At 41.9% G+C, this 19196-nt stretch overlaps 1 protein-coding gene across 1 annotated transcript in view; it reads right to left on the bottom strand.

The window, feature by feature from the left end:
• Nucleotides 1-13272: 13272 nt before the first annotated feature.
• Nucleotides 13273-19196, bottom strand: part of LOC107121831 (mitochondrial peptide methionine sulfoxide reductase-like) — a 49710-nt gene continuing 43786 nt past the window's right edge. Inside the window, exon 5 of the mRNA XM_015424832.1 lies at nucleotides 13273-13443. Within this exon, the coding sequence (XP_015280318.1) occupies nucleotides 13273-13443 (171 nt within the window). The remainder of the gene's footprint in view (nucleotides 13444-19196) is intronic.

Below are 19196 nucleotides of genomic sequence, written 5' to 3'. Positions count from 1 at the left end.
CCCTTGGTTATGGCCCAGCCTTTTCATCATCACCATTGTACTGATACTTCAGGTCCTGACTGAACATTATGTTGGAAAAATTAGCAGAGTGCTAAAAACACAGTAAAATAAAGGCAGCACATAGTTTAGTCATAAAGAAAACTTGACTAGAAAAAGAAATAAAGGGAAGGGTGACCATGGAATGGAAAATAATAAAGAATGAACAGTCAACCAGCTTCTCCTGATCTAAACGCCATCTTGTCTAAAGCCCTTGTGATCTCTAGAACAAAGAAAAGGAAAGTTCCCCCAAGACTCCCCCCAACTGAGTACATGACGAACAACATGTCACTTTCTCCAAATTATCAATTAGCCAACAGGGACTCTTTGATCACCACATTAAGAATACTCCCTCCTCCTTCTCTGGTGGAGACATCTACATGGAGTCTAATTGGTTCTCTGCTAATCAACTACTATTTGTAAACACAAACAACAGATTAACTCTTTTATGACAGAAGTGAAGACACTTGCATATTCCAGCATCTTTATTCCTCAAACTCTACACAGAATGGTCCTTCCTTCCCTACTCAAGTCAAACATGCCCAATCACTGTTAACCAGAATGGGCTATCCCTTTCTGGTACATTCAATCAAAGGCTTGATTAATGTAGCAGTGCCCCCCAGCTGTCAGTCTGAGAAAGTACAACACTAAGGTACAAAACCGAATTTCCAAGAAGGTCCAAGATTTTGGCAGTGGAGGTAGGTAAAAACACTTCACTGAGATCTGGAAAAGGAGAGGGCCAGCTCTAGGCTGCAATGCAAGCTCATTCTTTTGATAGGGTCTATTTATTTCTTTTCAGAAATAGAAACTTCATTTTTAATTTATTATTTATTTTATTGTATTGTATTTATACCCCGCCCTCCCCGCAAGGTACTTATGGTTATATGCATAAGATGGGATGTGGGGAGAGGGAATTTGTACCAGGCCTAGAGAAATTATACTCCAGCTCTGCTTCTCAGGTTCTGGTTCAGGGAGATCCATGTGTGTTACTCATACTTCCAAGTTCCACCTATTAACATGTAAAGCAGAAGATGGAGAGCCCATTCTAATATCTAATCTTTATTTGTTACGGCACCAAGCCAGAGAATCAGTAACATCACAAAACCAATACAAACAATTTATTAAAATACAAATATGGTCTAAAAGATTTAAGCGGTTTAATAATCTTTTCTTTGTGGATACAGTAACAAGCTGCACAGAATTTAGCTACAAGTTTGGTGATGTCTGATTATCATCTGACAATAAGTAATTGACATAGTCAGAGTCCATTATACCAGACATTTCCTTTACCAAAGGTAAGATATATTTGGCTCGAAGCAACGTGTACCATGGGCACCTGAGAAGCACATGTTCAATAGTTTCAACTTCTCCCAAATCACATTGACAAAGTCTTTGGTCGAAAGGTATCTTCCTGTATCTCCGCTCAAGGACAGCCGAGGGAAGGGCCGAGCATCTAGCTAAGGTGAGACAGAAACACAGAAAGGGGCACTAAACCCTGCCTCCTTCCTTCCCTCCCTGGGTTATCTTGCTCTGAGCATTTTCCTTTCCACTCAGCTCACTGCCAGCACCAGAGTCGGAAGTGAAGAAAAATGTTTTCAAGAGCAATACACCATAAAGTAAGGTGGGAGGGGTGCACTTTCTTTTTTAAAAATGAGAGCTTCACACATGAAGCAGCAGACATCTAAATAAATGCACACAGAATACCCTACCATCCTCACTACTGTTGGCCCTGAACAAATTGGTGAGGTCCGGTATAGGAAAGAGGGCATTATTTGCAGATTGTTGTCAGCGGCCACCTTCTTATCCTCAGCCTACGGATGTTCTGACCAACCCCTGCATGTCCTCCTCACCTTTACAGTAAGACCCCCTGTACTTTTGCTCAGAAGGAAGCCCCACAGAGGAGGGCCATATGCAGGGGGGGGGGGTTCCCTTAAATGTTGGATTCAGGTTTTCTACTGGGCATACTTTTCATTATGCCAGAATTTTGAGGGAGGGGTATTTCATTTTAACAATTATTTCCAAGAAGAATGATCGGGTTCTGACCTTATCCCTTTAAAATATAAAGGGCCGTAGCTAGCTTCCTTCTGTTTCCTTAAACCCAAAAGACCCCCAAAATTATGGAAGATAACTTTTCATCGCTCCCAGAATTCTAGGAGTGTTTCTGCTTGAATATTCCTGAACCAAATGGCTAATTTAGGGTATATTTTCAGCATAGGTACATCTGTACGCACACACCAACACCTATCTCAGAGATGGACAAGGGCCTAGGACTACGGCCCCGATCCTATGCACTTTTTACCTGGACATATGATTAGAAGGCAGATGATATAGACACAGGACACTTCTTTAAAGTGAGAATCTTATGAGTGGGACTAGTGACCCTCTAGGTCAGAGATCAGCAACTTTTTATGAAAGTCAGAGCAAGAGATCATCAAAGAGCCCAGTATAAGAAAGCCCATTTGCATAACTGATTTACTCAACAATTCAGGGCTATTTTTGGGCAGGAACGCACAGGAACGGAGTTCCGGCTGGCTTCAGAGTTGGCCACGGCCACTACAGCTAAAACCTCTGCGTGCGTGGCTACAGAGGGAAGGCCTGGAGAGTGACCCCCCCAGCGACTCCGAAGCGGCCGGGCCGGGGGGGGCCTGGAAGGATCGGGGAGGCCTTTAAGGATCGGCTTGCCAGGCCTCCCACAGCCGTGGGGAACCTGGGCAAGTCAAGAGAAGACATGGGGTGTGGCCTAATATGCTAATGAACTGTGTTGTTGGGGTGTGGCCTAATATGCTAATGGATTTCTGCTGTTGGGTGTGGCCTATTATGCTAATGAGTTCCTGCTGGGCTTTTTCTACAAAAAGAGCCCTGCTCAACATTAATGATAATTGGCATGTTAATAACCCATAAAGTTTACATAGCCCCAACACCGGTTGTGGCAAGTGATGAGGTCTCACAATAAGGTATAAATACACCCAGGAGTACCCTACATGATAGTTTCAGTGCACTAACAAATCTATATATGGTTCCCACTTGGATTCCCAGCAAGCGTTCACCTTCATCATTTCCCTTTTTGTAAAGCATTTCTCAGAAACCCTCCCCATAGTGCTTATTCTAGCATTCCCACCTACCCCTCCAATATACCTTAGCTTAAAGGCTTCATGTTCTTTTTAAAAGAGCCACATTTGGCTCCTTGGGTTGCAGGTCTCTGCTCAGGCTCACAGATCTTTTCCAAAACCTACAACCTGGGTTCCTTCAGCTAGAGACATTAAGAGATGACTATGGGAAAGACTCCCATGTGCTCTGGCTCTGAATCATCCTGGTTTCACTCAGAGAAGAACCTCTGGTCAGGCATGACTGCTAAATGGAACCTCCATAGAAGCGGTATTCTTCTGAATACCAAAAACTGAGGACAAACAAGGAAGGAAGGTAGTCATGTTCATGCCACACACGTGCACATCTACAGGCATTGGGCAGGCCCAGACTCCCCACTCTACCCCAATTTACCTCCGCTTCCAAATTCCCAATTAACTCCTGCAGTGAAGAAAAAAAGAACCCCCCGTCATCCGGTGCCAGTCCCCACTTTGTTCCCTTGGTTCAGCAACAATGGCTGGGGAGAGCTCTTCCTTCCAGTCTTCTCCCGTGCAAGCAGCCAGATCCTAACAGCTCTCCTCTGTTTAAGCTGGGTTGCTGCTGTCCAGTCACAAGCCACTCATTCAGGCAGGCTTCCATGCTAGCACAGAGGAGCATGCAGGAAACAAACCCTTGCCGAGTACCTGACCAGGCACTGTGCTAGGGGGGTCGGACCTGATCACTGTAAAGAACAGGAAGGGGAGGGACATCTGTTATTTAACTGTGTGTTTGGGGCTGTCAGTGGGGACAGTTGTGCTGCTACTGCCTGACACCTTGGTGCTGCTTCACTGGCTCCTACCCCACCTTGACTTCCACTGCCACCACTCTGAGCTTCTCTTTTCAAAGCCCCTCTGAGTGCACAGGCTCAGCGTCACTAAAAGTGAACTCTCCATATTCAAAAAACTCTCAGTTTAGGGACAAATTGACTTCTGGCCAGTTCCCTTGTTTGTGAGTAAAGGGCATGGGAGGTTAACATGAGGCCCCTGCCACACGGCAGAGAAAAACCCCGGCAGAGTGCGGCAAATCAGAGTCGCACTAAAATAGAGACGCCGCGGCGGGATCCCATGGATCCCCTGAGCCACGGCGCCGTTGCTCCCTGGCACGATCAGATGCCGGGGAGAAAACACAGTCCGGACGGGGAGGCTGCCGAACTGCGCATGTCTGAGCATGCGCAGTTCGGCTAGGAGCCGGGGATGCACCGGCGAGGCGATCCCACGGCCGGGATTGATGCGCCCCTTCGCAATGCACCACCTAGGTAGGTGGTTCTTTTTTGGTGCGTTGTTTTGCACGGAAGGGCCGGTTTGGGGACGGAAGCACAACGCTTCCCAGATGTTGTGGTGGGATCGCGCCCGTTTGCTGCGTCCCCGAACCATCCTCCTACCGGCCCAAAACCTTACGTGTGACCAGGGCCATGATACTCTTAACCAGTGGCTCTAAAAAGAAACAATTTATTATGAAACACCCAGGCATGGGGGGGGCGGAGCGTCGGCGGAAGATGGCGGACGCGTTCTAACTTCGCTCCGGTCAGAATCCCTTTACCCCCTTAAAAAACGAATCAAAATCCACCAAACAAACGTTACTCGAAGTATGGGAAAGCATACTGACAAAAAAGCAAACCAAGGAGAGACAAAAATCGCCAGGCTTAACTCTTTTTTCAACGCAAAAAACGCGACCGACGGCGCCAGGAATACAAGCGGCAAAGAAGACAAGATGGCGACCGGAGAGGTACGTGCCACGGAAAACTCGCAACAACTTACTAAGGCAGACTTAATGGAATCTCTCGGTCTCCTCAAGAAAGAAATCCTAGAGCATATGAGCGATATTCTTAAACCCATCGCTGAACAACTAGAAGCCTTACAAACTACAGCCCAAAATGCAACTAAAACCGCTGATACAGCGCTAGAGACAGCAATTTCTAATCAGGAGGACATACAAAAAATGCATAATAATGAGGTATGGGCGCGAGAACGTATTATGCTCCTTGAACATCGTTCTAGAGAGCGTTTCCTTAAATTCAGAGGCTTCCCTGAATCGGTGGAAGGTACGGAAGACCTCCCGTCCTTCTTAGCAACATGGCTAGCTCAGTTAGATATTTTTGACGATGATACTACTCCGCTCCTTCTCAGAGCTTACAGAATCGGGTCACAAAACCCCGAGAAACGGAAGGGGCCACGAGACATCCTAGCGGAATTTATGGACCTTTCCATTAAGAACAAAATCCTACAGGAAGCAAAAAAGAAGGGCTTTTTGAAATTCCAGGAAATCAACATACTTGCATTTCCCGACGTGTCGCCCGAGGCGCTTCAGATTCGCAGATCCCTTAAAGACACCACTAAAAAACTCCAAGAAGCACAAATCAAATACCGATGGGCCACCACGGGTCAACTCCAAGTACGATACAAAGGAAAAACTCTCCAGGCTGATGACGCAGAAACCGGCCTTGCTTTGCTGAAAGAGATCGGAATACAAGCAACCCAGAGTATGGACATAGATCCAGAACAACTAAAGAAGAGAAAGCGTGAAGAGCAAGGGACGCCGCGCAAATGGTCCAGAGTGCCTGTTAGAAGACGTGTCGTCCTATGAACACTTTGAAATTTATACTGGACGCAAAATCGCTATGACTTTTAAGCAACTTTATAGATCATACTTTGGTGGATTTAATTAATCGCATTTGCTAAAAAGCCTACGAGGGGGGGGGGTTGGGTTTTCCGGGGTTGTTGGAGGAACCTCCATATGTTGTTTTTATATTTTCTCAGTTTATTTCTCTTCGTAGTGGTTCCACAGGATGAGCACAAGAGGCTCGGTGTGAGAATAGATCACACCCGTGAGAGCTGCGGATACGAAGGTACTGTTTTATATAGACATGTTAAAATTCAGGCAAAAGGAAGGGGAAGGGGGGGAGGGAAGGGAAAGGGCATTGCAACTGGCTTTTATTTATTTTCTAATGAAACTATTACCGATAATGTTAGATTTAAGTGCAACTTGTACTGCAGAATGGTGAAGGAAAACGCTTACTGGAAAGGGAAAAGATGGAGATATAGATTTGTGTATAGTATTCTTAGTATACTCTTTGGGTATAGTAATTTATTGCTCTTGTTTAAGCTTATATGCCTAGGTATTAAGTACAACCTAAATCTTAATTTTTTATTTTATGATGGCTGAATTGAAAATTACTACTCTTAATTGTCGAGGTATTAATAACATTATAAAAGCTAAACGTATCCTAAATGGACTTAAAAAATGCAAAACTAATATAATTTTTCTACAGGAAATATACATTAAAAAAGGTCGCAGCATATTTCCTTCCAACTGGTACTCAACCCAAATATTATCCCACGGTACTTCTAAGGCTAGAGGAGTGGCCATATTGTTAGCAAAGGACACCAAATTCCAAATCAATGATACACAAACTGATTTATTGGGACGCTATGTTTTTGTCAATGGGACTTATAACGAGAAACCCATAACCCTCGCAGCTGTTTACGCCCCCAATACAAACCAAAATGAGTTTCTCTTGGAAATATTTGCTAAACTCCGAATCTTCCAAACAGGTTCTTTGATTATAGGGGGAGATTTTAACCAATTAATGAATGACACTTTAGACAAATCTTCTTCAACTAAAAACAACAAATTTCGAAAACTACAAAACTTAAATAAAATTACGAACAAATTTAGCAAACTAATAAATAATCAACATCTACATGATGTTTGGAGAGAATTTCATACCCAGGAAAGGGATTTCACTTTCTTTTCGAAACAATTTAATTCCCACTCTAGGTTGGATTACATATTTATATCTAACGATTTGAGAGACTTAGTTTGTTCATCTAACATAGGTGTACAGACATGGTCAGATCACGCCCCAGTAGACTGTGTACTCAGATTTAATAAACCAACTCAAAAACAATTCTTTTGGAAATTCAATAAGACTTTATTATTTGATGCTAAAATAAGGAACCAACTCAAACGAGAGCTTGTAGACTTTTTCTCTAGAGAAAATCAAAATAATACACCAGCACTAGTAAAATGGGAAGCATCCAAGGCCGTTTTAAGAGGCAAATGCATTTCGCTGATGTCTTTCTGCAATAAAGAAAGAAATAAAAAAAGAGAAGAATTAATAACATCTATCCAAAAGCTTGAAAATCTACACAAAAAAACATGTAGTAACAAAATCTACAACAGACTACTTAACGCACGCAAACAACTTGAAATGTTAGACACTTCGGAAATACAAAAAATTGACTTTTCTAGACGAAAAACCAACTTCAGCAACAGCTCTAATCATATGCGATATTTGGCATGGAGAATAAAGAAAAGACGAACAGAGAGACATATAACAAGTATTAAAAAAACTGATGGAACAGTTACATACTCAGACAAAGAAATTATAAACACCATGGAAGACTTTTACAAAGGCTTATACACAACTACAAACCCCTCCACAAATAACATTCAAAACTACATTGCAAATAACCCATATATCCCTAAATTAACTAAAGACCATAGAGACCAACTGGAAATGAAAATTACACCACAAGAAGTTGAAACAGCTATAAAACAGTTAAAATCTAATAAAGCACCAGGCCCAGATGGGTTTATAACTGAATATTTTAAAGCATTCTCGGACACCCTTACCAAACCACTACAGGAGACTTGCAACGCTATATTGAACACAGACAAAATGCCAGAAACTTGGAGCCAAGCCAATGTCATTCTCATTCCGAAAAAAGGGAAAGACTACACAGACCCCAAAAACTACCGTCCTATTTCTTTATTAAACACCGATTACAAAGTCTTTACTTCAATTTTAGCTGAACGATTAAAATCTATTATAAATAATTATATACACCAAGATCAATCGGGTTTTGTACCCTCAAGGGATATTGCTGATAATATAAGAAAGACTTTAAACTTAATCCATTCAGCAAAATTAAATAAGAAAATACAATCCCTATTACTTTCTATCGACATGGAGAAAGCCTTTGACTCAATAGAAATTAAATATCTAGAGCACCTTCTAAAATATATGCAATTCGGACCAGTATTTTGTACATTCATCAAGGCTATATACACGTCACCCAAAGCAACATTGTTACTAAATGGAATGTCATCTCAGAAGTTCCAACTATTTCGTGGTACCCGTCAAGGCTGTCCACTTTCCCCCCTTCTCTTTATTATAGCTCTTGAACCACTTGTTTGTGCAATCCGCAATAATAACAATATATCTGGTATAACGGCACATGATATAACTTTTAAAACGAGTCTATTTGCGGACGACATCATAATCTATGTATCAAACCCTATAGAGTCGATGCGAGAAATAGAAGGGGAACTAACCAAATTTGGAGACATTGCAGGACTAAAGATTAACCATAATAAAACCACCGTTTACCCTATAAATATTCTAAACCAAACCAAGCTAGAAATCCAAACTTCTTATAAATTCCAATGGACAACTTCGACGCTTGAATATCTAGGAATCCAGATCCCACTTAATCTTAATGATCTTTTGAAAGTCAATTATCACAACTTGCATACTAAAATCAAAAAGCTCATTTCTACGTGGAATAATAATTTTTTCACATGGTGCGATAGAATTAATATAATGAGGTCATATATTCTTTCTAAATACCTTTATCTATTTCGCACATTGCCCCTATTTGTAAATAAGCAGCAATTTAAAAAATGGCAAAAAGATATAAATCATCTTTTATGGCAGGCTAAACCACCTCGTATTAAACATAACATTTTGAAAAGACCAAAAATAAAAGGAGGACTTGCTGTTCCTGATTTATCGCATTACTATGCAGCTACTAATCTAGCAACCCTAGTGCGCATGTATCATGAGGATACTGCTCCACAATGGAAACATATTGAATCTCCACATAAAAACAACATACAAGAACTACTTTGGAAACGTAGTAGTAAAGAAGCTTTAAATAAAATTTCCAACCCCTTCCTGAGAACTACTATTAAATTATGGTATTATTACAGAAATAAACTCTCCTCTACAAACTCTAAACTTAGCACATTCATAGGCCAATCGTGGTTCCCACCGGCCAAGGAAGCAAACACTTACCTTTCTTGGAGAGAAGCTAAAATCACAAGAATCATTGATGTTCTTCACAATGGCAATATCGCGTTAAAAGCGGACCTGGAAAACAAGCATAATATAAAAATCAATTGGTTTGAATATTTGCAACTTCAAAATCTGGTCACATCTCCTAGTTTTAAAACGTCTATAAATAAACCCATTACTAAATACGAGTCATTCCTAGTAAAGTTACAAAAGAAAAAAGGCCTAATTGCCATTATATATAAACAATTATTAGACTCTAAATCTACATCCCTGTTGCAATACCAAAAAGCGTGGCACAAAGATTTCAAACAACAATTATCGGAAGACCAGTGGAATAACATTTGGAAGACACAAAAAAACCTATCTGCCTCCCTGCTTATACAGGAAACATCGATTAAAGTTATGCATCGATGGCATCTAACTCCAGCGAGATTAGCACACATACATCCCAATTATTCGGCGAAATGCTGGAAACTCTGCGGACAAAAAGCGGATTACTTCCACGCTTGGTGGTCATGCACTAAAATACAAAGCTATTGGATACAAATAATACACCAAATTGACCTACTTACCGGATATACCTTACCTCTGGACCCGAAACTCATCTTACTTAACCTGTGGCCTATAGATGCACCCATATTAAGAACAAAACAAATGATTAATATAATGATCACAGCAGCAAAGGTTGTAATAGCAAAACAATGGAAAAACAAAAATACTCCCACGATTAATCAATGGAAACATAAATTATGGGATTTTTTCCTTCTTGAAAAGTTTTCATTATATAACACCATGTTCCAAAATGAAACTGCCTTTCATGATCCCCTAGACAAATGGAACCCAATTCTGGACAAAATTTCCCTTGATAAGTTTGATTGGGAATCTATATCAAAAGCTAAATACCAATTATTGCTATATAGATAACGACTATGTTGGTAATATTTTGATTTTTCATCTTATTAGGATCATTGAATCTCGAATACTATACTGCAGCGCAAGATTGTTCACCTCTTTCTCTTCATAGTTCTACGTTGTTGACAAGTCTGTATACGGTTGAAGTTAAAATGTTAATGTATTTTATTATCTCCTTTCTATGTTTTTGAATAAACGTTGAATTGGAAAAAAAAAAAAAATGAAACACCCAGGCATATCCATCTATGATAGACCCTTACTGCTTGTTTTACTGTGAGGCAGATTTTTCCACCAAAATTCTTTTTAGTTCCCTGCTGTGACTGAGCAGCCCATAGTAGCATTTAAATGAATGTGGTTTATAAAAGACTTTCTATGGAGAAGCAGTTGCCCTGTTGCTATCCAGTTTGGTGTAATGTTTAAGAGCGGCAGACTCTAATCTGGAGAACTGGGTTTGATTCCCCATTCCTCCACATGCAGCCAGCTGGGTGACCTTGGGTCAGTCACAGTTCTCTTAGAGCTGTTTTCTCAAGAGCAGCCCTTGAAAGAGCTCTCTCAGACCCACCTACCTTCACAGGGTGTCTCTTTTGGGGAGAGGGAGGGAAAAAGATTGTAAGCCACTCTGAGACTCTGAGTGAAGGGTGAGGCATAAATCTTCTTCCCCCTCTTTATTGAAAATGGCACTTGAGATGTTGTAAAGTTCAATCTGAAATAAATTTTATTTAACAGGCATGGCTGGATTAAAGATAGGCAGGGGATGAGAAACTTGAGGTAAATTTCATTGTATTTACAGGTTATAATATTTTTTATCTGACTATAGAGTATTGTTGATGCTTATTTTCATAAATGCTCTGTTATTAACAGTGAGATATTTCTTTGTCGTAGAGATTTCTTCGCAGCAACAATGTGTCTTCATAATAGATTCATTTAGCTAACAGTTTCCTGGAGGCAAGCACTTTCTTCCTGTACTTATTTCTACCCCTGTGAGATTATAGTGAACCTTTTGACTCTGGAGGTGTCGAAGACTGTTTTCTTTTTCACAAACCAGGGGTCCTTTCAGAGAAGAACCCACTGAATAACTGAGTAGGAGATATTCTCAGTTTCTTAAAAGCAATATTCCTTTTCTTGTTGGCTAGACTGGCAGTTTCAACCTACTGACCAATCTCTCCTGCCGAACCTGATCCTCAGCTCTTGACACTGTGAATAAACGATTTTCAACTTGGCTGACACTTGGACTAAAAGTTCCTAATTTGAAATTTTCCTCAGAGTTTATAATATACAGTATAGCCAGGATTTTTTTTTGTTCGGGGGCATTTAATTTTTGGAACGGGCTGTTAAATTACAGTTAATTAAATTAATCTGCCTGTCTTTAAAGAGGGTGGGGGTCTGCACCTGTTTCTAGCCCTCCCTTTCAAGGGACAGGGCAGGGTGCACATCAGTTGCTAGGAAAGAAACAGCTCAGAGGACATTTAATTGCCTTCAGAAGGCATTTAAATGCCTTTTGAGTTCCCTTTCACAGGGCAAGAAAGCTTAGAAGGGCACTCAAGAGTGGCACCTTCAATAGATCTCCAACAATCCCCCTTTCGGATAGCTAAGTCATGCTGTTATACCACCTAGGTTATGGTGAGTCTTTCAAAAGCATCCCCATGAGCCTTTGGGAAACATGCTGTTCTACTGCTTCGGACCAACATGGCTGACCACCTGGAATTACTCTTACCCGTATTCTAAAAAAGGATCTCTCTACCTGGTTGCAGAGGTACCTATTTAACCGATCCTAGCCCAGTTCTTTCCTAAACAATAGACTCCTGTATTCAGGGCTCTTTTTGTAGCAGGAACTCCTTTGCATATTAAGCGACACACCCCTAATGTAGCCAATCCTGCAAGAGCTTACAGTTGCTCCTGTAAGCTCCAATTGCAAATTGAGGCTAAAACAAGTTACTTTTGTTCAAAGGTATATTGAAGTATGTATTATTCTTTGAAGCTTACGTTTTTTGTTGTTGATGTTGTTTGTTTTTGTAATTGGTGTATTGGTTTGAAGGTTTAACTTTTCTTATGATCCTTATGTACATTTGTAATGTTATAAGTAATTGACAGTTATGACTTCTCGAAACTTTATAATCCTACCAATAAAATGTTAATGAAAAAGAAAAAAAGAGAGCTCTGTAAGCTCTTGGAGGATTGGCTACATTAGGGGTGTGTCGCCTAATATGCAAAGGAGTTCCTACTACAAAAAGAGCCCTGCCTGTATTACAACTTCACATTTGAGAAAGTAATACTCATTCTAGACATATGCATTAAAAAGTGAAAGCACGTAATTAAAACCTCTGTAAGAGGCACAGAGGTAGAGCATCTGCTTTGCATGCAGAAGGTCCCAGGTTCAATCCCCGGCATCTCCAGTTAAAAGTACAAGGCGGTAGACGATGTGAAAGATCTCTGCCTGAGACCCTGGAGAGTCGCTGCTGGTCCGAGACAGTACTGACTTCGATGAACCAAGAGTCTGATTCTGCATAAGGCAAGTTTCATGTGTGTTCAAGGTGAAGGAGGAGGCAGTGGGGAAATCAGCACATGCCCAGGAGCAACTGACCTGATGTGCCCTGAACAGTCCAGAAGATGTGGTGGATATGGAAAAGAAGATCTTGGCTTTCAGCCAAGCCACAGAGGTGGAAACCCTCCAGGACATCAGAGTAACTTGACATAGTTCTGGGCAGCTTTTCCATCAGTCACAATGACAGAAGTAAAACATGTGATGGAGGGGAGAGCAACTGAACCGCACTCCATCCCAAACACACCAAAGGTGTGGGATCTCCCCTGGTTTCAGCTTCCTGTATGTCAGAACTGAACCAGGAATGGGGCTGTGGTTGTACCCGAAACACATCTTTGACACATTCTGTGGAATTCCACATGACCAGCAGCTGTGGATGGAAAGCATCTCACGTGTGTCCACACATACCAAAGGTACAGAAGGATCCTCCAGTGGGCCTCCCACTCCCACAGAGTCATAAAGAAGGAAACAAAGGCCACGAATGTCCAATTACGGTTGAATTAAAAGAGAATGCTTGGCTCCTTTAGTTTCCATGGCAACCACATCCAGATTCTGATCACCATGGCTCCCAGGAAGGCTCCCCTTAGGGCTCATCTCCATTAGCAATGGGACAAGCAACGCCACTGCCTTGTAAGCCACAATAGCCATCCGGGATTTTGTGCAGGTACTGCTGGTGGTAATCTTCGGCATAATAGAATGCGCCAGCCTGCTGGATCTCAGTGGTGATTGGTCCCAATAGCTTCCTAGCCAGCACCTGCCATATGATAACAGAATGAAGAGAGAGCACGTCAGATAGGTAGGTGGGAGAGATGAATGGGAGAGTCAACAGCCTCGTCTTAAGCAGAGTTATACCTGTCTCAGTCTACAGAAACCAACGGACTTAGAAGCATGTAACTTGGCTTAGAATGGTAAAATGAAACTAAGCATTAGTCATGTTGCAGATTTTATGTTTTGACACAGTAGGCTCAAGAGTTTGCTTTTTGGTTCTTCTGTAAATCTGTCAAGATGCATTTTTCACTGTTCTAGCTACCTTGCGCTTTTTCAGCTTTGAAGGGATCTTACAAGGAGAGCTCCGGTTCTCTTAAACTCACACCCTGAAAATCTTGTGGGGTCTCTAAGGTACCCCTGGACCTGAATCTAGCTCTTCTACTGTAGACCGGGTTGGCTGCCCTTTGAAACCCTGACCCTCTGAAACCTCACATCATTGCTTCTCTATAAGATAGCTTCACGCTAAAAACTCCGTATCTCCCAAATCTGAGGCACGGTGAGAATGAATAGTTCAAGAATGAATAGACTGATTTTAAATAAAGTTCTTAAAAGACAACACTGAGATTTTTTACCAAGACCTGGAATATATAAACTTCTGACCTCTCTTCTATCATAACTAAGTGATTACTGCAGAAATTAACCATTCTTCACACAATCTACTGATTTAATAGTTAACACATTGTTTTAAAACAGCCAGAGACTTTTGGAGTCGGTGCACCTTTTTTAAGTAACACCCCCCCACACACACACACACACAAATGGGATGATACTCTGTAACAGTGGTTAGAGTGTCAGACTATGCCTGGAAAGACCCGGTCTTTAAGGCCCTGTCTATAAGTTCTGTGCGCCTTGGTGTTTAGTCATGCTGGCCACATGACCACGGAAACGTCTTCAGACAGTGCTGGCTCTTCGGCTTGGAAACGGAGATGAGCACCGCAACCCTAGAGTCGGATTCGACTGGCATTCAAGCAAGGGAACCTTTACCTTTACCTTTTATAAGTTTGAATGTCACCTACCATCCCAATGTGTTTGAAAAAGTGTGCCTTGCACACAAAAGTTCATACCTTGAATAAACCTTTGTTGGTCTTAAAGGTGCCACAGGACTTTAAATTTGCTCTAACAGGGTTGTTGGGAGGCAAAATCCATGCATGCCATCCAGGGTTCCATGGAGGAAAAATGAGATAAAGTGGGATAAATGTGATAAAAATGTGATAGTCCTCCTAGAGTGTTCATCTTCCATGCCACTCAGCCAGTACGGGCAGTTTTGTTTCAGGTAACAGAAGGTAGTATTCTGAAGCACTGGGGCACAACCTCTACTGAAACTAACCCAAAATGGAATGAGGGCATATTCTGCCCTCTTTATCTCTCCCTCTCCTCCCCTCTCGAAGCTAACATTTAAACTGAAAGATCCTCGGGACCTCATATACTCTATTAAGCACTAGCCCATGGATAGTGATAAATGAATAACAACAGCCTTATGACTGTGAAGGTAGAACTGAAAACAAGTAGGTAATTGCTTAGGGGATTTCAGAAGCAGAGGAGGCTAAGGAGGATCTCCACTGATTAAGGAGTAAGTGCATCAGTTTCGTTGCAAGAATTCCCTTTTTCTTCCTCAAGCCTATCAAAGGGAGAATAAGTGACTTTAACAAATACACAGGACTCTTCTTTCAAATGCCCTGCAAAGCTTTTTTTTAAAAAAGTTTACACCACAGCACCTGTGCTTTATTTATTTTGTGTACTTCCTCATGTTTGTTTTTGCCCCTGGTTTTCTGTGGCCCCTCCTACATAGGCTGCTGAAGAGCACAAATAAGTGTTGGGGGAAGGAGAACTCACCTTGAGACAACTCAGTGAGACTGTGAACTTTTATCCCTGATGTGCTAATTTTTGATCCACAGGGAGTTTTTTGTTGGTGTTGTTTTAAACTGGGGGATTCAAAAAGGGCATCCACCACCTACAGTAAGAAGCTGCACAAGTGCATCCTGCCAACTTGGTATTCTACAGGCTCATTCTGTTGTATGTAATCTTTTTGGCACTGGATCAAGTTGATCTCAGCTTATTTTGAATTGTTTGACTCATGCAGCAATGCACTAGTAACTCTCACTGGATTTAAATTGAGATTTTATGAAAATGTGAGATGTTCCTTCATCCTGTTATTTTAATAGGTGTTATATACTCTCTCTTTAGTGTGACTATGTATGAATGTCATTTTCAAGGGAAAGGGTTAGGCTTTGGTTTCCAGTACAGAAGTTTTAACACTGTTTCATGGCAATGTTTCAAAACTCAGTTTACAGAACATCTTTGAACAGAACAACTTCTTATTTTGGGAGAGAACGTGCGCATTCTTAGACAGAAAGACAGAACACAAACCTTTAAAACAAATCAATATCTACCTACATACATTGGCATGCATTGTGAAATCAATTGACTTTCTATTTTGTACACACAACACCCAGAACCTTTCCCCATTACAGACATTGTGCCCATTCCAAAACCAAAACAGCGCATCAGGCAAACAGAGGAAGTTTGATATGTGGGCTTTGCCATTTACACCTGAGGCACATGTCTACCTTTTCCAGGCTTTTAAAAGCCAGTCATCTTTCCCAAACTAACCAAACAAGCAGCTTGGGGGAGGAGGGGTAGCCTCTGATTCCAACACTGTACAAGGAGCAAGGGCTGCAGTGCCCAAAGTGACCACATGAGGGCTACCAAGATTCCCATTTAGCATTGTTTTATGAAGATGGGTAGCTGTGTTAGTCTGTCTGTAGCAGTAGGAAAGAGTCCAGTAGCACCTAAAGACTAACAAAAGCTCATACCCTACTGCAAACTTTGTCAGTCTTTAAGGTGCTACTGGACTGTTACTCTTTTCTACTGCATTCAGTATTATGTTCTTGTTAATTCTGCTTCCTTTCCCTAAACGAAGTCAAGGAAATGAAAGGTGATCTTCTAGAATCCCAGATAGAAAGAAATATAGAAGAGTAAAGGTAAAGGTTCCCTTGCTCAAAAGTCAGTCGAGTCCGACTCTAGGGTTGGGGTGCTCATCTCTGTTTCAAAGCCGAAGAGCCAGCGCTGTCCAAAGACGTCTCCGTGGTCATGTGGCCGGCATGACTAAACACCAAGGCGCACAGGAAGGCTGTTTCCTTCCCACTGAAGTGGTACCTATTTATCTACTTGCAATTTCTTGCTTTCGAACTGCTAGGTTGGCAGGAGCTGGAACTAGAGATGGGAGCTCACCCCGTCTTGCGGCACCCAGGTCTTGAACTGCTGAACTACTGACCTTCCACAGCCTGCAGTTCAGCGTCTTAACCACTTGAGCCACCGCAGCTCCTAGAAGAGCCAATTAGCACGAGAGAGGTTAATAAAATGATGCACAGTGTCGAGAAAAGGGAGAGGGGGAGAGAGGGAGAGAACACTTCTCCATCTCTCAAGACACTTGGACTTGGGGGAGTAACTGGTGAAGCTGGCAGACAGGAGATTCAGGACATACTTCTTCATGTGACATATCATTATTCCGTGGAACTCACTGTCACATGATATAGTGATGACCACTAGTTGGTTTTCAAAGAGAATTAGAAATATTCATGGAGGGCATCAGGTCAATTTTTATTTCCTTGTTGGGCCATTCCTTTTCTCGAGATGTTTTTAATGTAATTGTAAGCCACCTTGAAGTCACTGAAAAAGGTAGGCTGTAAATGATTTAATTCAATTATTGTTCTTAGAATGATTAATAATAAGCTACCCTTAAGACCTATACATATTTAAATTATTATTGTCCAGGGCTCTTTTTGTAGAAAAAGCCCAGCAGGAACTCATTAGCATAATAGGCCACACCCAACAGCAGGAACTCATTAGCATATTAGGTCACAACCCTGACAGCAAAGCTCATTAGAACATTAGACCGCAGCTCCATGTTGCCAGAAGTGTGGTCATCCAGCCACACCCACCTTTTGCTTCTTATTCTGTTTACCTTGTTTGTTGTCAAAACCCAGGGCCTTTTTTTTGTAGCAGGGACTCCTTTGCATGTTAGGCCACACACCCCTAATGTAGCCAATCCTAATGAGTTTCTGCTGTTGGGTGTGGCCTATCATGCTAATTAGTTCCTGCTGGGCGTGGCCAACCTGGGAGCCAGCCGGAACTCCGTTCCTGTGTGTTTCTGCCCCAAAATAGCCCTGATTGTTGCCATTAATAATGATATTTCATTTAGATATTTACATGCCCTGATTTTATCCTCAGTGAAGAACCAAAGCAGATTACAAAATTCTTTTTCCTGCCTCCATTTTATCCTCACAGCAGCAACAACAACAACCCTGTGAAGTAGGTCAAGCTGAGAAATTGTTCCAAGGTCACTCAGGGAACTTCCTTGACAGACCAAGGATTTGAACCTGGGTTTCACAGACTCTAGTCTGACATGCTCACCAGTCCATCATGCTGCGTCTCTTTGACTAAGCAGAAACAGTACTGAGGCATACACCAAAAGCTGTCTATATATTATAATAATTGCCACCCATTCTTTTCATTTGCTTGCATTACCTCAAATTATTTCATAGCAGAAATAGTTACAGTGAACAATAAACATGTTCCACTATTACTTGTGGCCTTTTCGAAGGGAAGTGAAGGTAGGAAAAGGAACCAGGTGACTGTCTTAAAGGAAGGTGGGTTTTATATCTGAGAATGTATGTGGAGGGGACAGAAATGTAGCCAGCTTTTGAGGCCTCTCTTTAAATGCTGCCCACTTCAAAGGAACTGCCAGCTCTAGAGGTTTTTCAGCCAACAAAACTGGATTGGGGGGGGGGGGGGGGCGGGAGAAGGCATGTGGCTCTCTAGGGCTCAGAACAATGAAGCTTATCAGCAGCAGAGTTAATTCACATGCAGCATGGATAGTGTGTGCAAGAGAGCTGATAAGACAACACAGTTAATTAACTGGAACCCAGCTGGGCCTGGTGTTGGCAGAAGAGCCACTGCAGCAAAAGAGCAGTGAAACAGTGTGTGTGTGTGCGCGCGTGTGCTTGCAATATGTATGCAGCCCTGTTCATGTTACAATGAATACATCTAAGAAGGAGCCAACACGTTCACTTTACAAATGAAACCAGGAACTAGTACCTGGATATATGTGTGGTTTAAATCAAACTTCTAGCTGTACATGAGTTCACTTCTATTTTATTTCTTCATATTTATAGCCCACCCTTCCCACAAGTGGGCTCAGAATGGGTAACAACATCTCATCAGTACAATAAAAGCAATATTTCATTAATACAATGAAAAATTAAAATATTAAGACCCTGTCATATACATGAAAATGGTGGTCACAACCCTTGTTGTTGTTGTTCAGTCGCACAGTCGAGTCCGACTCTTCGCGACCCCATGGACCAGATCACGCCAGGCCTTCCTGTCTTCCGCCGTCCTCTGAAGTTGGCTCAATTTCATGTTCGTTGCATCGATGACACTGTCTAACCATCCCATCCTTTGCCGTCCCCGTCTTCTTTGACCTTCAATCTTTCCCACAACCCTACAGTAGTGAAATCACAACCCTACAGTAGTGAAATTAACAGTTGCGAGAGGTCCTGGCCCATGGTAAAATGTAAATAATGGCCAGCAGTTGTTTAACGGGTGACAAGAACCTCAGGGGGGCCATACATTGGACATCCGCTGCCTCGGCCAAAGGCCTGGCAGAACAGCTCCATCTTACAGGCAGGGCCGGTGCCAGGTTTTTTTGCACACTAGGTGAGGATACCTTCTCCCCCC

This window comes from Gekko japonicus, unplaced genomic scaffold (genome assembly GCF_001447785.1).
Source record: "Gekko japonicus isolate JY-2015 unplaced genomic scaffold, Gekko_japonicus_V1.1 scaffold1099, whole genome shotgun sequence".
Classification (NCBI taxonomy): Eukaryota; Metazoa; Chordata; class Lepidosauria; order Squamata; family Gekkonidae; genus Gekko; species Gekko japonicus.
The sequence above is the reverse complement of the archived record's forward strand: the minus strand, read 5'-3'. Positions and strand labels throughout refer to the sequence as shown.